General features: G+C 36.6%; 1 protein-coding gene across 11 annotated transcripts in view; it reads right to left on the reverse strand.

Annotated features, from left to right (window-relative positions):
• tacc2 (transforming, acidic coiled-coil containing protein 2) overlaps window positions 1-25,820 on the reverse strand; it is a 65,997-nt gene that overhangs the window by 17,926 nt on the left and 22,251 nt on the right. For 4 of the 11 annotated variants that reach the window (XM_056470482.1, XM_056470479.1, XM_056470478.1 and 1 more), the window contains exons 4-12: window positions 13,973-14,100; window positions 10,389-11,808; window positions 7,567-7,627; window positions 7,197-7,452; window positions 6,643-6,692; window positions 6,403-6,512; window positions 6,050-6,200; window positions 5,359-5,493; window positions 2,632-2,724 (exon numbers count right to left, since the gene is read on the reverse strand). In XM_056470482.1, coding sequence (XP_056326457.1) covers window positions 2,632-2,724; window positions 5,359-5,493; window positions 6,050-6,200; window positions 6,403-6,512; window positions 6,643-6,692; window positions 7,197-7,452; window positions 7,567-7,627; window positions 10,389-11,808; window positions 13,973-14,100 — 2,404 coding nt within the window. Of the gene's footprint in view, window positions 1-2,631; window positions 2,725-5,358; window positions 5,494-6,049; window positions 6,201-6,402; window positions 6,513-6,642; window positions 6,693-7,196; window positions 7,453-7,554; window positions 7,628-10,388; window positions 11,809-13,972; window positions 14,101-25,820 lie in introns of all 11 variants that reach the window. The other 7 variants (XM_056470485.1, XM_056470483.1, XM_056470489.1 and 4 more) reach the window with 5 other exon arrangements.

Here is a 25,820-nt window from a genome sequence, read left to right on the forward strand (position 1 = left end):
GAGATTAGGATACAGTAGACTTTACTAGTGTCAAATTAGAATTTTGATTATTCACCGTGTTCGTATATCCTAAACAAATATGTAATATACTGTATAAAATATGAATACATGAAAACATAATTATCTCAATATTAGAATTGTGCATCCTTTATTTTCCCTTTATAAAAAGTGCAAGCAAGCTGTATATTTGTCTATGGTATGGTAGTTTAACTATAGATGGTGTATGAGTTTTTGAAGGTTTACCTAAAGTGTAGATATAAACAGTGTATCTTGGCAAGAGAGTATTAAAATAGATCCCTTTTTGGTCAGCCCTAATTTTGTAATCTGTATAAATTTCCTCCCAGATGAACACAGTGGCTAAATGAACAATTTGTCTACTTATTACAGTACTTCAACTAATAGGGTTACAAGATTAGTAGTCCGGTGGATTACATGATCAGGGTGGTTGACGACAGCGAAGGTGGCCTGGGATGGAGTCAGATTCCCAAATTGAATTATTGTCACAGTCCACCACAACAGAGAAGAACGATTTTAACAAAGACATCAGAGGGCAGCACTGAATCGTGTTGTTTAAATTTAGAACAAGAAGCTCATCAAGTTCGCCAACCATTGTAGTGTTTTTGGCCTTCTGTATCTAGGTATGTGTGCATCCCATTCTTTGTATTAATGAATTAAGACAGGTAATGTACAACAACAGATTCAAAGTCATTTCTGACACTAGTCCACTGGAAATTTGTGCCTCGGGGTACACAATGGCAGCATATTGTGGGTAAAACGAACACTACAGGGTGGTACTGCTCATTGCTTACCTCTGCCATGACAGGTTTGCTCAGTAGCTCACCATGTATGGCGTCGGACTGAATAAGTCCAGCAAAGGATGGTTACAGAAACCAGGTAAAACGAAACCCAATAAAAGCAGTGTGAAACCATGGTAAATGCGCATGGCCATGATGGATTTTCTCTTTTAGTTTGCTTTTGAAAACTCTTTTGGTTGAGTTTAGAGAACGGGGCGGGGGGTCAGTTGACTGCAAGCTGATATATTATATACAACAACAAGCCATTCTCTCACGAACACGCGCCAAAAGGATGTTGAGATTGGCAGAAATGTACACCTCTGGTGAATTTACAAGAAATGGCACATAAAAGATAATTATGAGACTCAGGTGCACTCACACTAAGCTATCCAAACTATGCCCGGGTGCGTTTCCTGGTTCGGTTGACAAGTGTGAGTGCTCCGTATTGGCCCCAGGTGCGGTTCAGTTGGTCGACCCTGGCTCAGTTATGACCAGAGCTGTGCCAGAGTGCAGAGGGCTCTTGTAGTGTGTCTGTACACTTGTAGTGTGAGTGCAAAGCAAGAAACTGAAGATGCGATGTCACCTTAGAGGGACTGTTTCATATGGATTTATTAATCATTCTTACTTTTGAATAAACGTGAACACATCATAGTTTATTAAAGATACAAATCCCTCGCTGCACCTTCAACAACTTCATACGTGCAGCACTAGGACATTTATGATAATTTAGAATTATTTAAAAGTTGTGGATTGGTTGCGCAAAATATTTGACTTTGTGTCACTGTATCCCAAACGACTAAAAATAATACGGTATAACAATATAACGAAAGCAATGTCCACTGTTCTGAGCGAGAGGAATTCTCTTCCTGTTAATCTGAACAGTCGCATCATCGATGACCTAAGCGTGCTCCGGCTTGGAGGGTAATGCACAATGTGCTGGCCGTTGGGGGAAAGAGTATGAAACCTCCCCAGGAATGTATTTAAGATTGTGAAAAATGTACACAATGGCCTCTAGTGAATTTGTGAAAACAAAAACTTCAAGCATGGGTACTTATTTCTAGGTTCTCAAAAATATCTCTAACATTCATCCCTGCTAAAGTCCTGTTTGAAAGTTGCATGAATACTGTGGTGTAATTAGACAGTGTCGATAATGCAAAACTGATTAATAATGAAACAAAGTTTGTTCAACTATAAAACTGCTCTACAGAAGACAATGATGCCATCAGTTCAAGATTAAACCTCCTAAATCAGTACAAGTTTACAGTTACAGTCCAGTAGTTTCAGTGCAATCATATTGCTCAATTCAGTAAATTCTAAATATTAATATAATCTTCAAAAACAGCTAACCAACCCAAAGGCAACAATGGCCTTTTGGATAGTTTATGTAAACAAAAACGAGCCTTACAACCTTAATATAAAGTGTTGCCAATGTAATAATAGAGAGTCTACAGCAAATAGAACATTAGTTTCCAAGTCACATTGACCTTTGTCTCTATGGATCTCCTGTCCAGGTGAACATGCAGGATTGTCACAAAGCCCTGGGAGAAACACACCTCTTTTGTGCAAAAGGGTGTTGGATTGGGAAAGAGGAGCACCAATCGAGGGACAGGAGCCAGGTTAGAGAACCAGGGGTGAGATGTCACGTCCACAATATGGTGCAGTTGTTTATGGGCAGGGACTCACACTCACACCCAAGGGTGCAGTCAGGGGCTCAGTTCAAAAGGAGGAAGCATACACACTCTCACACACACGTGCCTGCACACACACACACATACACACACACTAGCACACACACACTGACAAATGCACACAGGTGCGGGCTGGTTCAGCGCAATACCTGGGGGGACACAGTGGACAAAGTGGGGCTCTGAGAGATGTTTTTGGCTACCTGTAGAGCCTCTATCCTCAGGGCTGCGAGCACCAGTTCCTCCTGGGCCACAAGGGAGGGTTGGGAAGGATAGGGGGAGTGACCCATGGAGTGGGGATGGGGCAAGGAGGAAAAGAGGGGTTAGAGTCGTACTGGGCGCACTGAAATGCTAAACCTGAGGGGAAAAATGTACATATACACACAGAGACACTCATACACATTTTACTGTGAACGTTGTGAATGTGATGAGATCCATCCATCCCATCCAAGAGCTTTACTAGTAAGGTGTAGTTCAGGCAAAATTTTAATTCTGTCTTTGTGTCATGGAACACAAAAGTACATATTTAGCAAAACTTTGAGTTGCTCTTCTCTATGCAATAAAAGATAAATGAGGGCTAGGTTCTATGTTTCTGGTATATGTGTTGAGCCAGGTCTCGAGCCGGAGTCAAATTTGATCTATTTAATTATTGTTGAACCTCATCAGAAATTAAGATGGGAAGGTGTTTAAAATGCCACCAAAAATATAATAAAGTAACACAAAAGTATTTGCATTGTATCTTATTTAATCTAATTAATTAATCAACTCAATATCACAAGAGTGAGATTTTCATGAAAATGTAAAAACAAATATATAGAAAGATTGTTTTGTATTTCTGAACACACAGTGTATATTTTAAACATTGATCTCATAAATGACTAAGAAGTACTGGCCTGTTCTTGGTCTTGCTCTTACCCTGCCTTAATCTTTAATCCGTAAACCCCTGAAAATCTTGATCTTGTCTTGTTCTCAACACACGGTCTTGGTCTTGACCTGCACCTAAAATGATCTTGATAAGACTACAAGGCTCCAAAACTGCACCAGAGCATCAAAATAGTGCATATGACGTATCCGACTACTTCAGGGGACTTAGAACTACAATTCAAATGATTTGATTGGTTAAAATAGTGATGAAAGTAATGAAAACAGCACTTTTGTGAATATATTGAAGAAATATTAATTACTGTTTTATGTTGTATTGTACATTAAAAAGTTATTTACTTCTCTGATAGCAGCATTTACTCCAGTCCTCTGTGTCACATGATAATTCAGAAATAGCACTAATAAATTGATCAGGCACTCAAGAACCATTTCTTACTTTTATTAGTGTTGAAATCTGTTGTGTTGCTTAAAGGTGCTGTATGTAAGTTTTTGACTCTTCTAAAGCATAAAAATAGCATAATATGTTTGCAGATATTTAAGAAACATGCCAAGTGAACATTCTTGTTTATATAAACTGAAACTGAAGTCAGTTAATCTGCTTTGAAAATGTATGTTACGTGCCGTCTTTTAACCCGCCCAATGCCACTTTAGCTAATTATGTTTTAGCACACCGGATTGCCTTGTTGGAAAACAGTGTATTTCTTTCATTCGGTAAGGAAGGCTCTCAAAGCATGTGCCCAAGACTAAAATGCAACCTCTGGTGGACAGTAGCAGACTCCGAAATGAGACTCAGATTCAGAGTTCTACATGAGGTTATTAATTAGCAAATATTATAAATATTATGAACATAAACATTAGGTAAGCAGGTTACGTTGTAACCTAAAGTCGTAAAAACATGCTACCTGACAAGATTTGCAATGATAAGCAATTTGGCTGTTTGCAACAAACAAAACATGAAAGAAATTTAAATACAGCTATTTAGAAGCAAAGAATATGCACTTACGTACAAAATGGTAAGGCTTATGATCTACTTACATATTAATTATTACATATTAAACCACTTTAACATTATTAAATGTACATGCTGAATCATTATTTGTTGGTTTTGGGTCAGTTCTAAAGTTCAATTTCAAACGGTTAATTTTATTTTTAAGATCTGAGGTGAACTATCTGCTGCTGCTTTGAGTAGTATGGCAATAAATGTCATTAAAATGGAATTTAAACTCACATTGTTAGCATTTAACACTCAATAAAGCACATGAGGTGTACCTAAGGTGATCATTGTCAGTTTTCTGTTGTTCAGCTGCAAGAAATAGAAGCCGTTTTTGATACATCAATTCAAGGTGTTGGCTAGAAAAAAAACTCCTTTTAATATGGAAAATATTCCTTCTATCGCGTGCCGTTGATTTTATATAGAACACGATTTAAATCAGCTTTAAGGCTCGATAGTCAGACTCGCTCCTGTTGGTCCTCAATCTGGCAACCTGCGCTTGCATTTGTTTTGATCCAGGAATGCAAGAACTAATTCAACCACTGTGTGTCATACTTACTGCACCTTTACTAGACACCGTGATATATACATCTTTCATAATACTTTGAATATAAAGTTCAAAGGACATATTTTTGTAACAATTTAAATTTATCTATTGTTATTTAATGTGTCCTTGATGAATAATAGTTTTTTTTAAGCTCTCATTGATTTCCACTGTAAACAAAAGAAAGAAAATCATACACGTTTAGAATAAATATGAAAGAATTCAAATTTTTGCTTGAACTATTCCTTCAACATCTCATGACTATCAAACCGGGGGCGTATCAAAAAACAAGAGACAAACAATGCAGACAAGGTATGCAAAAGACTGAAAGAACAAACAAAGACAGTGAATCACACTGGTGTACACACATACATACACACACACCCACACACACACACACACACACAGCAGTAAAGGTCCAAGGGGAAGAGATAGTAGGCAGGTAGGTTTCTCTCTACACACCTGCAGTTTTTGGGCGAAGGCAGTGGGGTTGGTCTCTGCCAAATCAGGCTCCAGGTAGCTGAGAGGGGCAGGTGAATCAGACAGCCTGTCTAAGAGAGGCAGATCTGAGGGGTCCATGGGGCCCTGGATAGGGGACTGTGTTTGGGACCGAAAGCAGAAGAGGGACAAGAGGAGCAGGAGGTGGCTGGGTGTCAGTATGGCAGAGCAAGCTCAAATTTAGCCTTTTATTATGGGTTTACGAAGTCTATAAATATACAATCTGCAGCGCTGATTCTGGTGGGGAGATCCTGAGTACTATAAGCTGCATGCTTAGCGTAATAATTGATATCTTAAAGAGGCAGTACATCCAAAAATAATCAGTTGCACATCGGCTGATGTTTATATAGAAAAGTGGAGAATGTACAGTCTTTAACATGTCTCCTTTTGTGTTTTACTGCACAAAATAATAGCATACAACTTTGAAAAAAAAAACGTATAAGTAATGACAAAAGTTATTTATTAGTTTATGTTGCACTGTCCCTTTAAGAATGAAAACAAATTGCATTTTAAATATATCAAATAAGCTGTGCATTCATAAAAACATAACCCCATACTTACACATTTGTGGAGTTTTTCTTACATTTTGACTGTATGAACTCACATTATCTTTGTGCGGATTTTAACTTTCAGTGTTTGATTGGTTTCCACTTACCGCTCCATCTCTCTCATTGCTCTGCGTTCGACTCTGAGACTGACTGTCCCTCTTTCTGCTTTTGTCTGAAGCCATAGGATCACGAGTGCCACGTGGTGGCAGCACTGGGGATTTACCCTGCGAAATCTGAGCCTCCATCTCCTCAAAGCTCCTGTGAAGAGTCAGACCAACTCTAGTAAACACATGTAATATACGTCAATCTAAACACCACATTTAATATCTCCATGGCCATGTTTAGTGACAGCTATGAGGCCAACTGATACTGTACTCTTCGTTAACACAGAATATGTCAAATTCATTGCACGTTTAGATAATTGATGAATCTACCGTGTGTGTGAGTGTATAAGGATTACCCAGTGCAGGGGGAGTTGGGCTCTGAATCATTCATATTGGAGGTGCTCTTTGTACTTTCTGTCACGGAGTCAAGTTTCAGATAAAGTGATGGTTTCTTCCCAGAGGGAGGCTGTAAAAAAATACATACATGCATTCACATACAAACAAAGGCCAGTAATCTAACATTAGCTCTGTTTTTTGTTTGTTTGTTTTTTGATAATTGGTATTTTGGTGGATCTGTGGGTTATTCAAATACTCACAGGTGCAGAAGAGCCAATCTTCTCCATGTACTCAATCTCATAGTCTGTAACTGCAGAGAAGACACCAGAGAAAAAGAGAGAAGATATAACAGATAAACTGTTTTAAAAGGCTAAATTAAGAAATAAAAGTAAAATGTAAGGCTTCCAAAGAATATTCTTTCTGTGATCATCATCAGTTATCAGACTGGCAGAACCAACATGAGCGTGCCGCAATAATTCATTTGCTTCTGTACTACTGACCCAGTTAGTTTTGGGCAGAGACTGCCCCGGGGACAAATGGCTCCCTCTAGGTCAAAGGCTAATAAAACCAGTCAGTGAAAGGTCATTTGCAGTTTCAGCCTTTAACTTTGATCATTTGGTGGTGACTGATCTCACGGTACAATCTTACAAAAGCATTTTACACCAAAATAGTAAAGTTTATCCAGACATTTATTTAATTTAATTATTTTATTGAAGCTATATTATTTTCACATTTATGCAATACAATAGTTGTTACTGCTACTGTACTGTAAGTACTATTCCTTTGAAATAAAATCAATCTTTAGCCCTCTTACCATCACTCTGTGCGGGCAAACTATTCTCATTGACAAAAGCTGTGAAGTCGGTCGGCTGTGGGAAATCTTGGGGGCCAGAGGTCAGCTCCACCTCCACATCATGTCTAGTCCATTTCTGATTGGTGGAGGAGGCCAGTTTCTCCTCATCTGTGGCATGATCTTGGGAAGGGTCGGGATCTGCATCGGGCGAGTGCTCCTGCAGGTGATGATGTGTGTGTGAAGTGGTGGGCGAGAGTGGAGAACACACAGGACAACACTGTTATGATATGAGGTGACAGCGAAAGGGAGAAACAGATCATCTTCAGAATGAACATCCGTGGTGACTATGTGAGGGCTTTGTAGGTCGATGTCCACTCACATCTTGACTTACTTGTGCTGGCGGATCAGGAATCTGAGTCCTCTTTGGAGACTTCTTCACTCTAAAAGTGTTACTGTTAAAGAAAACAAGATGTTAGTTGGCTTAAAGTATTAATTTGGAAAATATATATTACATCTGAGATGTCCAAAATAGGGCCCGCGGGCCAAAGTTGGCCCATTGTAACCTTTGATTTGGCCCACCATCCTATCTGAGAAGAAAGTGAAAAGGATGGGGAGGGTTGGTGCAAATGCCTTTAAAAGAGATCATCATTTCTAATTTAATGTAAATTTGATTGATAATTTGATTTTTGTTTGTTTGTTTTATTGCTGAGTTACAAAAAAAGCAAACTGAAATGAAACGTTCAATTAAATGTTGTAAATAAATCAGATTTTTTAAAAAAAATGTAAATAATGTCACTCGACAGACAGAAGACTATTCAGAAGACATCGGTGAGCAAACCAAGGCAAAAACTAGTGTAACTCCATCCAGTTATGAATGAGATGTTTTTGTTTTTACTGTAATAAGTTAATTATAAAATGTAAAATAAACTCAGAGTGCTCCGGTGTCTCCCACAAGTCCAAAGACATGCACTATAGGTGAACTGGGTAAGCTAAATTGTCCATAGTGTATGTGTGTGAATGTGAGAGTGTATGGGTGTTTCCCAGTAATGAGTTGCAGCTGGAAGGGTATCCGCTGCGTAAAACATATGCTGGATAATTTGGAGGTTCATTCCGTTGTGGAGACCCCAGATTATTAAAGGGACTAAGCTGAAAAGAAAATGAATGAAATTAAGAAATTACCTATGGCAACCATATTTACCTTCGGCCCACTAGCCTCAATCAAGTTTGGGTTTTGGCCCTTCATAAGAAAAGGCACGCCAGATTTACATAAACATACAAAAAATAAATAGAAATCCCAACTGTGTGCACAGCAACTAGGAACCACCGTATATATTATATTAAGCATTTTTTATATTCAAACACTCTACAAAATATGTTCTATTAAATAGAAAGTGTAGTTACCTTGTAGTACCTACCTTGTTTAAACCATCTGTCAAAACAAGTAAACTGACATTTTAGCAGTAAAATGATGCTGCCTATTATATAAGAATTATATGAGTTAATATCTTACTAGTACACAATAAAATGAGTTATTCATGGCGTGATAAATCAATCTGATGGTGTGCAGTTTGTTTTGATTTGTTTTTGTTGTTTTTTGACGCAGTTATTAACGTCAATTCGAACGTCATTGCTTTTTTGCATGCACCAACTGAATAATCTAAAGTTTTTGAGGACCAGCAATTATTAGAGAGGCATTGGAAATATGTCTTGCAGAAACATGATGATAATTCATTAAAGATTTGGGGTTTAGATTAAGGAAATATAAACAAACACAGCCTCCACCCCGACTCAGTCATAAATGTTAATCCCCAGTTAAATTGCTTAATGACCCAAGAAGTGGCATATGCCACACATAACAGGTGCATATTAAATCCCATTCTGTTGCTCTTATTAATCTTTGGCCCAAATAACACTGTAAGTGCATATTACTAAACTGTGTCTCTCTGCAAGTAAATAAATGGATAAAGAGATTTTTCAATACAGTTTATAACCACCCTAAATTGTGTGAGGACTTCGAAGGAAAGCTAGAACCTAAGATATGCTATGTACAAATCTGAAAATGCACAGGAGGACGTCTTACACAACAAATTGGTTGATTTGAAAGAGTGTATTCAGCATAAGTGTACATTGTAAGGCTGTATCATACAATATTTTCTAGACTACGTTTGCAGACATTAGCATACAGTATCTGAACTTGTCCTCTAGCCATGTTCTTGAAATAACTGCACTTTTTGGCAGACCCATTAGAGGGCAACATTTTCTCACTGGAGAATATAAAACATGAAGAAGAGGAAGATGGAAGACTGATTAAGAATGATGTCAAATCAATCATTTGTATTAAACTTAATGATAAAATACAACTGACAGTGAGCTCACGATGAGTTAAAATTTTAACAATGACATTTTATGTTAAGCTATATTACTGATGCCGATTTGTACACCATCTCTCTACTTACAAGAAACAACACAGAGAAGAAACATTGCTGGATTTCCTGTGATACATGAGATCAACACACAGACATGTGACAGAGGCTGACAAACAAGTACTAACATCTTCCAACATACACATAAAAGAGACTATTTAGAAATATGTGGAGCTAATAACATGCCAAAACAATGTGAATTTGAATTGTGTTCATTTGAATTATTGACAATTGTAATTTAATAAATCTGAATTTGTATATGCTGTTAAAAATTGTTTTAAATTTTAATTTCTTCATTTAAATTTGAATTAAGAAATTCAAAGACATCATTTGAATTAAGAACATCAAAGAAATACTGATGTTCAATATTCATAACCTGAATATTGAACATCAGAATATTAAGACGACTGACTATTTCAAAGCAGAATTTTTTATAGACGTATTTTCAAACAAAGATTTTTTTAGTGTTCTGGATTCCTAAACTGCAGATATCCAGTTAAAAGTACAGTTTCAAGTGTTCAAGATGAAAATATTCAGATCATCAAATTCAATATTCTAAAATTTAAAACCAGAAATTCAGATTGTAAAATTCAGATTCAGCAGGAAGTAGGTCGGGGGTTAAATTTTTAGAACATGAATCGGTATATAAAAATTTAAATTCACATTGTTTTAGCATATTATTAGCTCCATATAAATACACACAAGAAAATGTACAATTGAATTACTGACAACACTGGACGAACAGCACACAACATGAAATGAAAAGTGCTTAACGTAATTGTAGACTTACGATTTGAGAGGCTTCTTCTTGGTTTTGGCAGGTTTGTTCTGGTTGTGATCCCCCAGCTCAACAATGTGATCGTTGTCGTTTTCATTATCATTGCTGGTCTGGTCAAAAGAGGCACCTTTTGGGGGAGAGTTCCCAATCTTGCTGGATGATTTGAAGGGACTGATCGAGTCATCAAAGGAGTCTGATTCAAAGCTGTAGGATCCTTTAGAAAGACCTGGAGAATTGGGGATACCAGTGTTTGAAGAAAATGGATTAAAATTAGGGTCTTCCCACTTGCTGGGGTCAAAGTTGTATGATGCCTTGGGGATTGGGATATCGTCATTGTCAACTGAAAGTGCTGGGAGAGGTGCATTGTCTAGCTGCTCCATTTGGGGTGGAGGGGCCTTCTTTATCCCTAGTTTAGGCTTTCGGATGGGCATCTTTGCACCTGGTTTCTTGCCCAGGTTTTTGGGAGGAGGAGTACTGCGTGGTGCCTCTCCACTGTCCTCTGAATAGTCAAACTCCAGTCTGACTGGTTGACGATTGGGGATTGGCTGTTCCTCAACGTTTGGGGGTTGCGCTTTAGGAGGGGAAGGGGCTTGGGGCTGTTCCAGAGCAGCAGAGGTGTCTGGAACTGATGTAAAGTCAGCCTTCCTGCCCAAGACTGGCGAGTTGGCAATCTTACTGCCTCCCGTACTGAATGGGTTAATATCTTCAAAGTTATCCGGATCCCATTTGTAGGAGCCACTGGGAGGGATAGGGGACTCCTCGTCAGGGACAGTTGAAGCCTCTGGTACTGGATCAGGTAGTTCCAGTAAGGGTTGAGCTGATATTGAGGTGGTCGTAATCTCCTCAGCCAAAGGTGGAGAACTCTCTACTTGAGACTTTATCCTGTTCCTGCGTAGGGTACCAGCTGGGCTAGGACTAGGGCTAGGAGAGGAACTAGGCCTCTCTTGGGTTTGTAAGGGGCTTTCAGGACGGGGTTTCCCTCTCTTTTTCTGTTCCGGAGTGCTGCTGGAGGACACAGTTTTAGGAGAAGAACGCTCTGGGTTTGAGTTTTGTCTGGAGAGAGGCTTCTTCTTCAGGGAACCTGGACGGGGCTTCTTCACTCTACGAAGGGTTCCCGGTGCACTCTCTGTTCCTATGCTGAAGGACTCTGTCCGTGGATGAATGGGTTTGTCTGAGATTCCTGGGGATTTGTTTCCTGGGCTCTCTAACTCACCAGACTGTAGGCTTTGAGAGCGGGTAAGAGGTGCTCGGGTTGATCCTGAACCAAAATTTGATTCTGGGAAAGGGTCATTAGAGATTAAGTAATCTAGGTTGTATGTGCCACTAGCAGCTATTGGTTTGTCCTCATCAAAGGCTGTCGAATCAGAGCGACTGGGTGATCTATGCAGTGATGGGTCTTCACCTTCACTGGCAGGGACGTCAGAAGTAGAAGCTGTGAAATATGGAGAATTACACATTAATATACATTTTGAAGAACAGATCATGCTTTGAAGAGAATCACAGAATGCTACTCACAGCTGTAAGATTTAAAACAGTACAAAAGATGTTTGTTATGGACTATCTTTCATAAATTTCATCAATAGCAACATGCTGCATTTCCACTAGAGGGAGTACAAGTGCAGAACTTGATAAAGATTACAGTACTTCTGGCAGAGAATAAATGAAAGCAAAATGCAGCTTTTTTATTATTTTGTTAAAAAAAAAAAAAAACTAGAACAAGAAGCAAATTTTTTTAAATAAGTAATGAAGAGAAACTGAACTGAAACTGGTATTGCATAAGGAATAAATAATATAATTAAACTTCCTTAGATTTGTTTCCATGAATACACACATTGACAATATTTCTGGGTTCAAGAGTTTTGTGTAGTAAACTGTAAATAATTTTTTTTTTTTTTAATATCTATTGCTACTCTACATGGCCTCATATAATATACATTTACAAATTATTGCATTTATTGACACTTAATACTCAGTGGTGTAAAATAACAAATTACAAATACCCGAATTACTGTAATTACTGAGTAGTTTTTCTCAGAAATTGTAATTTACTAAGTAGTTTTAAAAATGTGTAGTTTTACTTTTCCTTGAGTGCTATATTGGTACTTTTACTTTCCTTCAACCTTTTACTTTCCTTTAACCTACAGTCACTTCTTTATTTTTTATTGTGTATGGGGGTTCGAAAATCATGTTTCTGTCCAATCAAATCGCACATAGAAGGTAAATCGCATCATAATAAACTCAAGACATGGACGATTTATAATTGCAGCAAACCATTTGAAAGCATTAAAAGTGTCCAAGAAGATGTCCAAAATCTTTACGAGCATTGACTCAGAGACTGTTTAGATGCATGTCACTGACGAAAGAATTACGAATGTTTACTGTATGATGACCGAAATGGCGTCATGACATCAGATTGACATTGTACCCAACATCGTGGGACATTGCATTTTGTTTGGAAATGAAAACCTAAGGCTGACCTCAATGTCCAACGTCCAACCTAACATCAACCAAATATCAACGTTTAATGATGTTACAGCTTGACGTTGTGTGGACATTACCACCATGATGTCTATTTTGGTTGCCATACCTGCCGAATAAATGTCAGTGTTTGACACCAATATGAAGTCAGTTTAAGATGTTGGCTCGACGTTGGATTTTGGTCACTTTCCAACACAACTTAAAATCAACCAAATATCAAAGTCAATTGATGTCGTCATTGGACTCCAAAATAAGGTTGTCCTTAGACGCTGGCTAAACATATAGTTTTTGTCACCTGACAACCTAAATCTAACTAATATTAACATCTTATGATGTTGTGTGCCTGCTAGGCAATAACTAAATGCACTACAGAATGTTACGTTTACACACATCCTCAAATTACATGTAGATGCATCAGCATTTTACAGCGTAATACTCACTATTCACTACTTTTGACTAGTGTGACTTCTCACTAGTACTTTTGAAAAGGCTACTTTTTACTCATACTTAGTAATATTCACATTAGATACTTTTACTCTAATTGCACTACATTTTAGGCGAGTAATGGTACTTTTACTTAAGCATGATTTTTCAGTACTCTTTCCACCACTGTTAATACTGTACTGTTAACACTGTTAATACTGTACCACGTATATTACAAAAATTGTTCAAAACAAGCCAGAGTATCAATACGATCAGTTTCCTGCAATCTGAGCTTAAAGTAAGCCCAGCTGAAGTGAAATAAATGAATTAGAAACAAACTGTGGTGATATTTGTGATGGAATGGAGCTATAGAGATATTGAGTCGTTCATTCATTCATTTTCCCTTGGCTTAGTCCCTTATTTATCAGGGATCGCCACAGCAGAATGAACCACCAACTTATCCAGCATATGTTTTATCCAGCTGCAACCCAATACTGGAAAACACCCATACACTCTCATTTACACACACACACACACACACACACACACATACATACACTAAAACCTGAAACACAGGGAGGAAACCCACACAAACACAGGGAGAACATGCAAACTTCACACAGAAATGGCAAATGGCCAAGCCGGGATTTGAAACAATTGCCTATATGGGGAAATATTGTAAACAATAAACCTACCTGTGTGTTTAGGGGACAATGTCTCCGAGCTGGTGTAGGGGTGCTCTGCTGGGGGCACTGGTGGGGACAAGGACTTCACAGGAGTGGTGGACTCTGGGGTTTCGAAAGCTCCGTCTGAGTCTGAGCTCCTACAGAAGAGACAGTGAGACAAAAGAGAGTCTTAATATATTGAATTAAGAGTTTATTCAATAATCATGTTAACATCAAGACTGCTTTTTTCCATTCAGAGAAGCTGCAATCAGCAGAGATACAATAAACAAACAGCTGTTTATGTGGCAACATGTCACGGCTCATAATTATAAATCAAGATCAAATAAATACACATGCACGTACAGTTTATCATGACGTAGGCATAATTCAAGACCCTAGTGGGTTATTACAGATGGATTTTAAAGCTCTGGACCTGCAGCTACAACAGGAGACTAATAACAGCAGCTCAAACACGTATTATGCTCACCCACGGTGTCCGTTTTCTCTCTTATTCACTCATTATTTCATTATGACCAATATCAGAGCAAAGTTGGATTATCAAACTCAGTTATAACACATTTGAATGCTGTTTTAGTCGAGACTGATGATGCCTATGTTGCTTTTTACACCAATGCCACAAAATGTCGGTTTGTCCATGTTTTTATGTCTTGGCATTAATGCGTACTGTAATACACAGACCTGGCACAATATGCGCTTGTATAGGAAAGCAAATTTGTACAAATCCAGTAACAGCCTAATCGCAGCATTAAAGACGCAGCCTCAGACAGACGTGCAGACCACCACCCAGTCTTACCACATTAGTCCCTGTCCTCTCCCTGATGCTTTCTACCCCATGCTCACCTTTGCCCGTCTGGGATCATGTAATCATATCTGGAGGTCCAGCTGAGGCGTCGGAGGAGTCCTAAAGCAGGGTCTACCCCTTCCTCTCCAGATGTCCCTCCCAGCAGTGTGTCCCAGCCCCAGCGAGCCCACTGCAGCGGAGACAGAGCCTGCCACGCACTCACTGCCATGTCCGCTACCAATATCAGGCTCACCCAATGCAGATCTGGACCACTTAGATTCTAATTCTTTGTATGCAACATTTCCTAATCCATCTTGTTTCTTTTATAATATCCTGTGATCTCTCTCTTCAGTCTTAGGCTGAAGGTGGGCTTTATCCAAATGAAGCCTGCTGCAGATACTCGGCTCTTGCCGACTCACCGCTTGTCTCTCTCTCTCTCTTTCCCTTTCCCTTTAACACATCCTTCGACACGTTTCCCTCCCCCACATCGAGGAGAGAAGCAACACTTTTCACTCGAGCTACTGTAGTAAAAAGACAAAACAGTTCCTTCCGTTTATATCACGATTTATTTTATGCCTTTCTCTCTTTCTCTCTAGTGTTTTATGAAGTAAAGCAAATATAGACACCAATAAAGAAACAAATCATTTTTTTGTGAATGCCATGATTGATTCTCTTAGTATCTATACAGCAAAGACTCAGACTACAGTCATACACTCCGTTTTGCTGCATCGAATTCTGATGAATGTACTGATGCCTTCACTTCAGTGCAGTGAACACACCCATTCCCTGCTGAAAACATCTGCACATGTTGTGGATGCTGCTCCTCAGCATGAGATGCTAACCAGCAGCAAGATGATCCAGATCAATTTAAAAAAAAAGAAAATTCTGGTCTTTTCAGGATGAGTGATTCTACATTTATCTGGAAGCACTCCATGATTACAAACATGAGTAGCATCATTGAGCATTTTACAATATTAATGCTAAATCATTTATTTACAATCACATATTTGTAAATAATAAATATTTCTAAATGTGCCGTTGACTTGAAATTTTCCACAGATGTTGGTAACAACCAAAGAGACCATATATGCAAAAAAAAACAAATCTAATTAGTTTATAAATTAGGTTATGTGAAATCAAATTAAAGGACACAGGGAAAAAGTATTGAACACATGAAGGAAGGGAGGTGTAGAAAGGCAGTGAAAGCCCAGACAGCAGCTAAAATCTCTCGGTAGTTCTTCAATTCCTCAATTGTCATTGTAAATTAATATTAGCTGCTTCATTCCAACATCTACATTACCAGGATGATGAAGATTAAACAAGGGTGGACATTTCAGCAAGACAATGAAGCTGCAATCACCAAAAAAGCCTTTTATATAAAGTATTAAATACGTTTCAGTGGTTCAGTACTTTCTCCTTATGTCATTTCAATGTTATTACACATTGTTATTTTTTCACACAACATATTGTTTGGGTTGTTACCAAAATCTGGTTCAATTCCATGTCAACAGCTCCTCTAGAAATATTATTCCCAGGAAAAACATGACGTGTTCAATACTTATCTTCCCTGCTATATTTATTGATTATTATATTATGTTAATAATTACTATATGTGGTTCATTGCGCTGTGACGACCCCTGGTAAGTCAGTGGCTAAGCCGAATGAAAAGTGAATCAGTGAATATTTTTTATAGAAATATAATACTATAAATGATATGATCGATGCCTACAGTATTATTAATTTACAACACGTGCAATCCTCTAATGTAATATTAAGATTTAATACCCAGCACTTCGGTAGAGTACTAAGGTAGAATTACAACTACCTTACCTGATCTGATCAGCATTCATAATAAAATAAAACGGATGATACGATCATATAAATGAAAAATGTTCATACATGCGAAGTCCCTCTGCATCACGTAGCGAGGTATAAACAGATCCAACAACAGAGAGAGAGAAGTTAATGAGAGTTTACAATAATTTTCAGGTTTAGTCCCAAACTCAATGGCATGTAATAATGCTTAAATTTGATATGGATACATACTGTAAACATGCTGACATATTACAGATTTTGAATTCAAAGATAATATTATTCATATTAAATGAGATATAATTCATAAGCATATGAAATGAGATGCATTTGAAAAGTCTTCAAGTCTATTTTTACAGTTTTCTGTGTGTTAATGAGTGTGTTAATCGATGAGATAATTATCACTTGATGAGCATTTCATTCCATGCAGAGACGGTTTTATCTGGCAAGCACACTGTTGCCATGGTGACAGTGCTCTCTAGACATATGCTCTCATGTGCCAGACAACACACACACAAAATCCTGGCTGAAGCCTCAATTTTTCTTCTCCTCCACATGTGCACAGGAAGCCTATTAGGACATATAAAAAGCCATTTATTTCCTGGTATGGGAAAATAAAATGCTGATTTATTTCTGAAAGGTCTGCTGAGGAAATTAGGTGGAAAACTGCATCATGAAGTTTATGTGCCTCTCGGGGGTTTTAAAAAAACTGTGAATGGTTTTCCAAGTCTAGTGTTTCATATTTGAAACTCTCTTCTATATGGTACAGCAAAATATATAATACACCTGTCTTCAATTACTAAATCTCACAGAACATTTTAATAACTCCACTGAGGATGGACGGATAATTGCAAATCGCTAGCAGTAAACTTAAATGAATATAATAATCAGCATAAATCTGAAAATGCTGCTGGACCATTAAACATCTGCAATAAATACACCTTAAGGTCTAATATAATGTAAAATGCTAAAGTTTTTAGCTGAATGTGTCTGTTTGGTACGACATTATAGCCACAAACACTGTTGATAGTGTAAAATCCCACAATGCTGTTTATATAAAGCTAAACTAAACCAAAATTGCAGCTATAAATTTGACAGAGAACCACAACTGATAAATATATATTTATCACAAACAAAATACTGCATTAAATAATACTGTGCATAATTCTAAAAATACTTGTTACAGGAGTAATCATAATCAAAATACATTGAGAAGAAAATAAAGTTGAGCTTGACAAAACATTCAGATTTGCTCTTTTTGTGTCAGAGGGTACAAAATGTACTAGATATTAAGGTTATGACACAGGTTGACCACTAGAGGGAGATAAAGCAAACAAGATTAGAGAATGCAAAAGAGGGAGAGAAAGGTGTGCTGCCATATACTGCTGGTGTGGACAGTATACTAATAGAAGTATCCTATTCTGCCCTGTGTTTCCAACCTTGAGAAGTCCTTAATGTAGTCTTTATTAAAAGTCAAGGGTGTGTCTACATATCTTAAAGGATATCGGAGTGTTTTAAGAGTAGATCTCTCCATTTGCTGGATCGAGATTTTATTTAATGCTTTATTAATATTTATGTGAACTGATTAAGTACACTGTAAAACCCAACAGTCAACTTTATCAAATGAAATGAGTGTAGTTAACTCAAAATTGACTGAAAGTTAATTCTACTCATTTGAGAAGAGTTTTGAACTCAGTGTTGAAGGTAATGAGTTAATTAAATACCTCGTTATTTCAACTTAAATGGATTAAGTTCACAGTACTCAAATAGATTAGTTTTTTAACTTAAATGGTTTGTTGCAATCAGTTTCCTCAAATGATTTGAGTTACCTTAACTTTTGGGGTTTTACAGTGTACACTCTCAGAAATAAAGGTATGCGAGCTGTCACTGGGGTGGTAACTTTTCAAAAGGTACAAATTTGTACCTTAAAGGTCCATATTAATACCTCAAGGGTACATACTTTAAAAGTACAAAAGTGTTCCTCTTAAAATTTTTAGAGTACTGATATATACTTTTGAGGTACCAATATGGACCCTTTAAGTACAAATATGTACCTATTGAAAAGGTACCACCCCAGTGACAGCTCGCATACCTTTATTTCTGAGAGTGTAGTTAAATCACAGAGATTCATTAATTCATTAGTTTTTCTTTGGCTTAGTCTCTATTTCAGAGGTCGTCACAGCGGAATGAACCGCCAACTATTCCAGCATATGTTTTTACACAGTGGATGCCCTTCAAGCCGCAACCCAGTACTGGGAAATAAATCACAGAGATATAATACAAATATTAGAGTCATAATCTCTGGCAGCGCAGGTTGCAGTTTCTCAGTGTGAAATTATAGACATCTTCTGTACTGATAACTAGGGATTCTAAAATATGATAACATGATACTAACAAAGAAAGCTATATTACATGTTGTATTCCAGGGCTGTTGTTTGCTTGATTTTGAGTGGCTGATAAACAATCTGAGGTGTAATTATTTTCAGGAAAATGCACAATAAAATAGCACTTTCAGAAAAATTACACTAAATAATTTCCAGAACGCATTACAGTACAAAAACACTTTAACAGCAAAAGAAAAAGACACTGAGCAAGCAAATAAACAACAGAATGCAGATGACAAACTTCCATGTTCTTCCATCATAATTGTGTTTAATGTACTACAGAAAGTGCATACTCTCCTAGACCCATTTTCTTTCCAAATTAATTTCAGGTTTTTATTTATTTTTTACTCTCCTTGGGCTTGAATGAACTGCACATTTTTATGTGCTGCTGTCTTGAGGTCTCCCAGGAAGAAAAAAATATATATATATTTTAATTTGGTTAAATTAAGGAGACATGAGAAAATAAAATTAAATATAATTGCACGCACACAGCACAAACATGCCCACAAAAATGTACAAGTGAAGTGACTTTTTCATTAAAATAGTTTTTAAGCTGAAAAACTACTTTAAATTTTTGTAATCTAGGGCTGTTTTTGAAAGAGTTAAACATTCAGTTTTTCATCAATAATATAATATTAGTTGTATAATAATAATAATGATAGTATAACAATTATTAATTAAATATTCCTAATATTAATCACTATCTTAGGAATGCTTAAGTTGGTAATAATTCAGGCCTTGTCCACAGGAAAAGCCATATTGTTATGATTAATGTTTTATTAAAATTATGTTCCGTGTCAGACATAAACATAACAATTGAAACAATAAGAAATGAAAAATCATATATAAAATATTATAAACAGTACAAGCATGAAACCATCCACTTGGGCAATAAAAAAAAAGTAAAATAACTAAATCTAAGATATACAGTATATGATAGAATGTCAGCTTTTTAGTTTGTCCAGCAACATCGAAGCAATATTGGTTCACGAGAGCCACATTTTTATATACACAAATATTTATCATTTCGGCATTTTGTCCAGATGGATCTGGTGGTTTGGGAGAGTGAAACAATTTCCCAGAGAGGATAAATCTGAAAATGGTGCCTTGGCTTTTTATTGTGAACACCCAATCCACATATTTTCTGAAAATGATGATGTCATCAGCCTACGTCTCAACCTAGTCAGACGCCACTATACATCATCTAACAACAACAACAACAATGGTGGACTAAAATGCATATGTTTGTGCTGCAGAAGCTACTGAGCTTAACAGCTAAAAACTAAGAAGCATTTACCATGTTCATCTAGTGTTGGTTTCTGGTATGTTTAAGCTCATGTTTCAAGTCTTCTGTTTTAGTATATCTCTGTGGTAGAGTTAAAGTGTCACATACTGGTCTGGCATGTATACTACATTTTTTTTGTGGTTTCGTGTGCATGCAGATCATTTTTGAGATGACACAAATAATAAGTATGGATAGGGAAAGCTCTGGCCTCAATGACCCATCATCCTTTTACACTTTCTACATGAGTAATATGTTAAAAACTAGACATCCTAGGCTCTTCAACAGGGCTTCCGCTCAGTGATGTACCAACTTTTACTACCAGATCTGTCAAATAATTAAAGCATACGCTCAATATTTTATGTGTGCTAGATCTTCTGCATCTCTGAGCTTATTTCAAGGTCTCTGAGGCTTTAAAAAATGAAGACTGATAGGCAGAAAGTGCTGGCCATATGCATCACCCAGATGCATCAGGAACATCTCAACGCTGATTCACCACATGTTGCCCATTTTGACATGACATTGTCAAAAGACAGGCTTGATGTCTAATGGATCCATGGTGACATCACTCTGTGAGAGGACACATGACCGCCCCAATGACAGCCTCATTTTAATATGCCATGATACTAATGACAAAGTCAACCTGACAACACAAATGCACATACCATATACAAAGGAAAGCAGGAGTGGATCTAGTGATTTGAGGGTCCTAAGCAATTCCATGGGGGCCAAACATCCTAATATGCACCCTTTGTTTTTATTTTTTTATTTGTTTGTTTGTGTTGCTGACTTTAACTTATCTTCTTTTCTATATTTTTCTTAAAATAATAATAATACTAAATGATTTCATTTTTAAAGCTAAACCTTTATCTGATTTGATTGCTGGACTGCTCCATTATTGGGGGGTAGGGGACAAATTTGCACAGATATAATAATTATGTTCCAATTTTATCTATTAAACAAAATATGATAGAAAATTATGTAATATACAAATAATTTCTAGGTATATTTTATACTTCTAAGTATTTATTGGAGAGCCCCAAATTCCCTGGGGCCCTGAGCTGCTGTTTACCTCGCTTATTGGTTAAATCCATCTCTGAGCAGAAGTGACAGTTGGCTAATAGTACCTGCCCAAACAGGTACAGTAAGAGCAAATCAAACAAATGTATAGACAGAAGGTAAAACAAACTCTTCAGGGGGTTTATGCTGCTTGTGAAAAAACGTGCAGGTCACATTGTGTACAGAGTTGAAAGCTTTGTGTGTGAAAACTCTGGCGTCAGGGCCATCCGTGTTTTCGTATATTTAAGTACTAAAGGCATTGAATTCAGTACTAGAAAGTACTAAATGTTCTTTTTACTAAAGATACAATACTAAAAAATGGGGTTAGTAATTATAATAGTTTTTTAATTACATTATTTATAGAACTTCACAGTCTATCAATTACAGTTTTAGTTTCTCTTCATCAAAAATCTTAAAAAATGCAGTTTCTATGAAGTTCTTTGAAAAGTAATATTAAGCTGTTCTTAACACTGATAACCTTTTCTTTCTTTTTGGGTTAGTCCCTTTATTATCCTTGGGTGGCCACAGCGGAATGAACCACCAACTTATCCAGCAAATGTTTTACGTAGCAGAGGAAACCCACACGAACACGCAAACTCCACACAGAAACGCCAACTGACCCAGCCAGGGCTTGAACAAGCAACCTTCTTACTGTGAGGCGATTGTGCTTCCCATTGTGCCACCGTGCTGCCCCACACTGATAACAATGTATATTAATTACACCTAAGACTAGAAAACTAGTCTTTTTAAACATATGCATATATGCAGAGTGCAAATTATACATTGGGGGTCGGTTAAGTTTTCGGTTATGTCCGGTAATATGCCTCAGTGAACCAAATTCATATATTTAATTTAATTACATCTAATTGATTAATTGTGGTTTATTCCGCTGTGGCGACCCATGATTAATAAAGAGCCTAAGCCGAAAGGAAAATGAATGAACGAATGAATGAATGAATGAATGAATGAATGAATGAATGAATGAATGATGTAATTAATTAAACTTGTTATTTTGTTTTCATTGTTTTGAAGGATATTGAGTGGTTCTCAATGACATTTATGATATTAAATAAACTGTGACAGGTTTGCTTCCCTGCACCATTAATGGATGACCATGAAAGACTGCATGTATTTTTTATTTTACTGTTTAACTTCTATGTGCAAGCCAGTGTATAATAAAATATGCATCTAGTTTTACAGATACCTACAAACGCTTATTTTTTAAAAAAAAAACAGATGAAGTCAGAATTATTGGCCCCCCAGAATTATTAGCCCCCTGTTTATTGTTTTCCCCAATTTCTGTTTAACGGAGGAAAGATTTTTTCAACACATTTCTAAACATAATTGTTTTATTAACTCAATTCTAATAACTGATTTATTTTATCTTTGCCATGATGACAGTAAATAATATTTGACTAGATATTTTTCAAGACACTTCTATACAGCTTAAAGTGACATTTAAAGGCTTTACTAGGCTAATTAGGTTAACTAGGCAGGATAGGGTAATTAAGTTATTGTATAATGATGATTTGTTCTGAGGACTATCGGAACAAAAATATAGCTTAAAAGGGCTAATAATTTTGACCTTAAAATGGTTTTAAAAAAACTAAAAACTGATTTTATTCTAGCCGAAATAAACCAAATAAGACTTTCTCCAGAAGAAAAAATATTATCAGACAAACTGAAAATTTCCTTGCTCTGTTAAACATCATTTGGGAAATATTTAAAAAAGAAAAAATATTTCAAAGGGGGGCTAATAATTCTGACTTCAACTGTATGTTTTGTGAACACTTACGCTGTCTGTTGGTGCTCTAGATTTGCTGGTTTCAAATAGATGAATTAATATTTTTAGCACAAACATGCATTAACAATGGTGTGAAAGGGTGGTCATATGTATATTGAAGATTTCTATTATTTTCATTGTTAATATTATTTAAGATAATAATTAAGATTAATTAATTAAAGATCAGAGCAAACTATTCTTAACTATTGAAGGGCAGACGCCCAATACATCTTGCTTTTATGTCCTTTAGGGGGAATTAAGGGTCAATTAGGGAGGTCAGAGCTCCCCAAACCCCCTTGTAATTTTAACTTTGCATATTTATAGAGGAATGAAAGAGAATGAGCTCTATCCACCTTTAAATTAAGTGTATTTCTGTGTTTATGGAGAGCTAAAGGCAACTCTTTATAAATACCACAAAAATTATGTAAAAAAAAAATCAAGGTTGTCTAATGTATGAATGTAAATAAACATTTCATGACTGCAAGACTTTATAAAAGACCTCAAAATTGTATTCTGTCATGGTAAGCTACTGGTAAAGTAGGTGAACTAAACGACAGACCTAATCAAAGCTTTAAGAGTTGAGGTCTAAACTCTCATGTAAACTATGCAGGTAGTGTTATCTAAGAATTCTCAAAAGGGGGTTGCATAAGGCATACTTTAGTCACTAAAAGCTATGTTAGTCATGGCTGAATGAGCAGCACTGTATGGTGCTACAATACCTAAAGCCCAGATCTCAGAGCAGGTTCAAACCTTCCCATCATCCCCAGCTGTGTTGCCCAGAGCAACAAATACAGGGCTTTTTCGCACAAAGGTCAGTTACAACAAAAATATAACTATTGTGGCAGAGCGCAAGAGGATTAAATGCAGTACAATGTCTTATGCTTCAGAAAGAACACAGGTTTGCTTTAAATGCGTTTAAAGGAAATGTGAGTTTGCACACAAATTAAACATCCATTTAGTTAAACTCCAATTAATACATTTAAATTTTACACAGTACTGTACTAAACTTTGGGTTAACATCCTTATTTGCATATGCAGTGTTAGTGAATCTGACAAACATGCATCCTGATAATATACATTGTTTACTTCTAACTTCTATCAAGTGTTTTTCCTGAATGTACTTTTCATGCTAAGAATGGGATTGGTGCCTTTCATCACAATACAGCCTTTCTGTTTCTTTCCCATGTTCTGTCAAAGCTGTGCAACAGTGAGTCACTGTTTGCAGTGTCCATAAAAATTAAGTGGCGTACACTGTATCCTACCTGTCATAAAATTGTCTGTGACTTCTCTAATAAAACAGCATTTTGTGTGTTGTAAACTCTAAAAATAATGTTTATGGGCAAACATGCTGCAGATTAGGCGATATTCAGTGCAGTAATTGACATTTACTACCCATTTGCATTTAGAAATTTGGCAAACACTTTCTGGAATCCATTTTATTAGTTTTATCAGAATCAGAATCAAACCCACAACATTGCTAGGTCCACAATCCACAGGAAAGCAACTTTACATTATTAAAAGAAAAACAGCTTCTTGTCTGCTTGCTCAAGCCTTAGCTTAAGCTATTATGCTTTTCTGACTAAAGGTTACAGGTTTGACTTCATGGGCATTGGCTTCATAACTAATGCTTACCCTGCTATCTAAATATTTTTAAATCAAGAAGCATTTTTCACATTGACAAGCAAAGCATATGGTCTTGTCTTAAAAAATAATAATATGCCAAAATTAAGTGAGTTTTTCCTTAAAAAAGCTAAATAATCAAGAAGGGTATAAACTGGGTTGGAGCCAGGTCCAAGTGGGCTATACAATCCTGGAGTTTTTATTTATTTAATGTCTTGTACATAACACGGAGTCCAATATTGTGCTTTATGAATGTCAACACCTACCCCAACCCTAAACTCAACCTCACAGTAACCTGATGTGTTTTATTAACGTCTACACCTACCTCAACCCTAAACCCAACCTCACAGTAACCTGATGTGTTTTATTAATATCTTCTCCACCTTCCACCTACACCGCCTAAACCCAAACTACTTTTGGTGTAAGTCCCTCCCACTTGGAGGTCATCCAACCTACTTGTGGTGTAACCCCTCCCACTTGGAGGTCTCCGGGCTGCAGCGATACCTACCTAAAATAATCTGCCAATGGGGTAAGCAAAATAGTCTTATGTCAAAAGGAAAAACAAGATTATTTTGCTTACCCCATTGGCAGATTATTTCTTAAAAACAAGACTTGTCTAGAAAAAAAACTTCTTGATTTAAAAACTTTTAGATATTTGGACAAGAATCAAGGCAAAATAAAATCTAAGAAAAGCATTTTTGCAGTGCAACTATGAAACCCAGTGTTAAACCAATGTTAGGTGAACTTTAAAGCTTAATTGTAAGAATGTAATTATTTGAAATAAATTGTGCACATACAGTTGAAATTAGAATTATTTGCCCCCCTGAATTATAAGCCCCAATGTTTATTTTTTTCCTCAATTTCTGTTTAACGGAGAAGATTTTTTCAGCACATTTCTAAACAAAATAGTTTTAATAACTATTAAACTAATAATTAAACTGATTTATTTTATCTTTGCCATGATGACAGTGAATAATATTTGACTAGATATTTTTCAGGACACTTCTATACATCTTAAAGTGACATTTAAAGGCTTAATTAGGTTAATTAGGTTAACTAGGCAGGTTAGGGTAATTAGGCAAGTTATTGTATAACGATGATTTGTTCTGTAGACTATCAAAAAAAAAAAAAAAAGC

This window comes from Danio aesculapii, chromosome 13, assembly GCF_903798145.1.
Source record: "Danio aesculapii chromosome 13, fDanAes4.1, whole genome shotgun sequence".
In the NCBI taxonomy this organism is placed as follows: domain Eukaryota; kingdom Metazoa; phylum Chordata; class Actinopteri; order Cypriniformes; family Danionidae; genus Danio; species Danio aesculapii.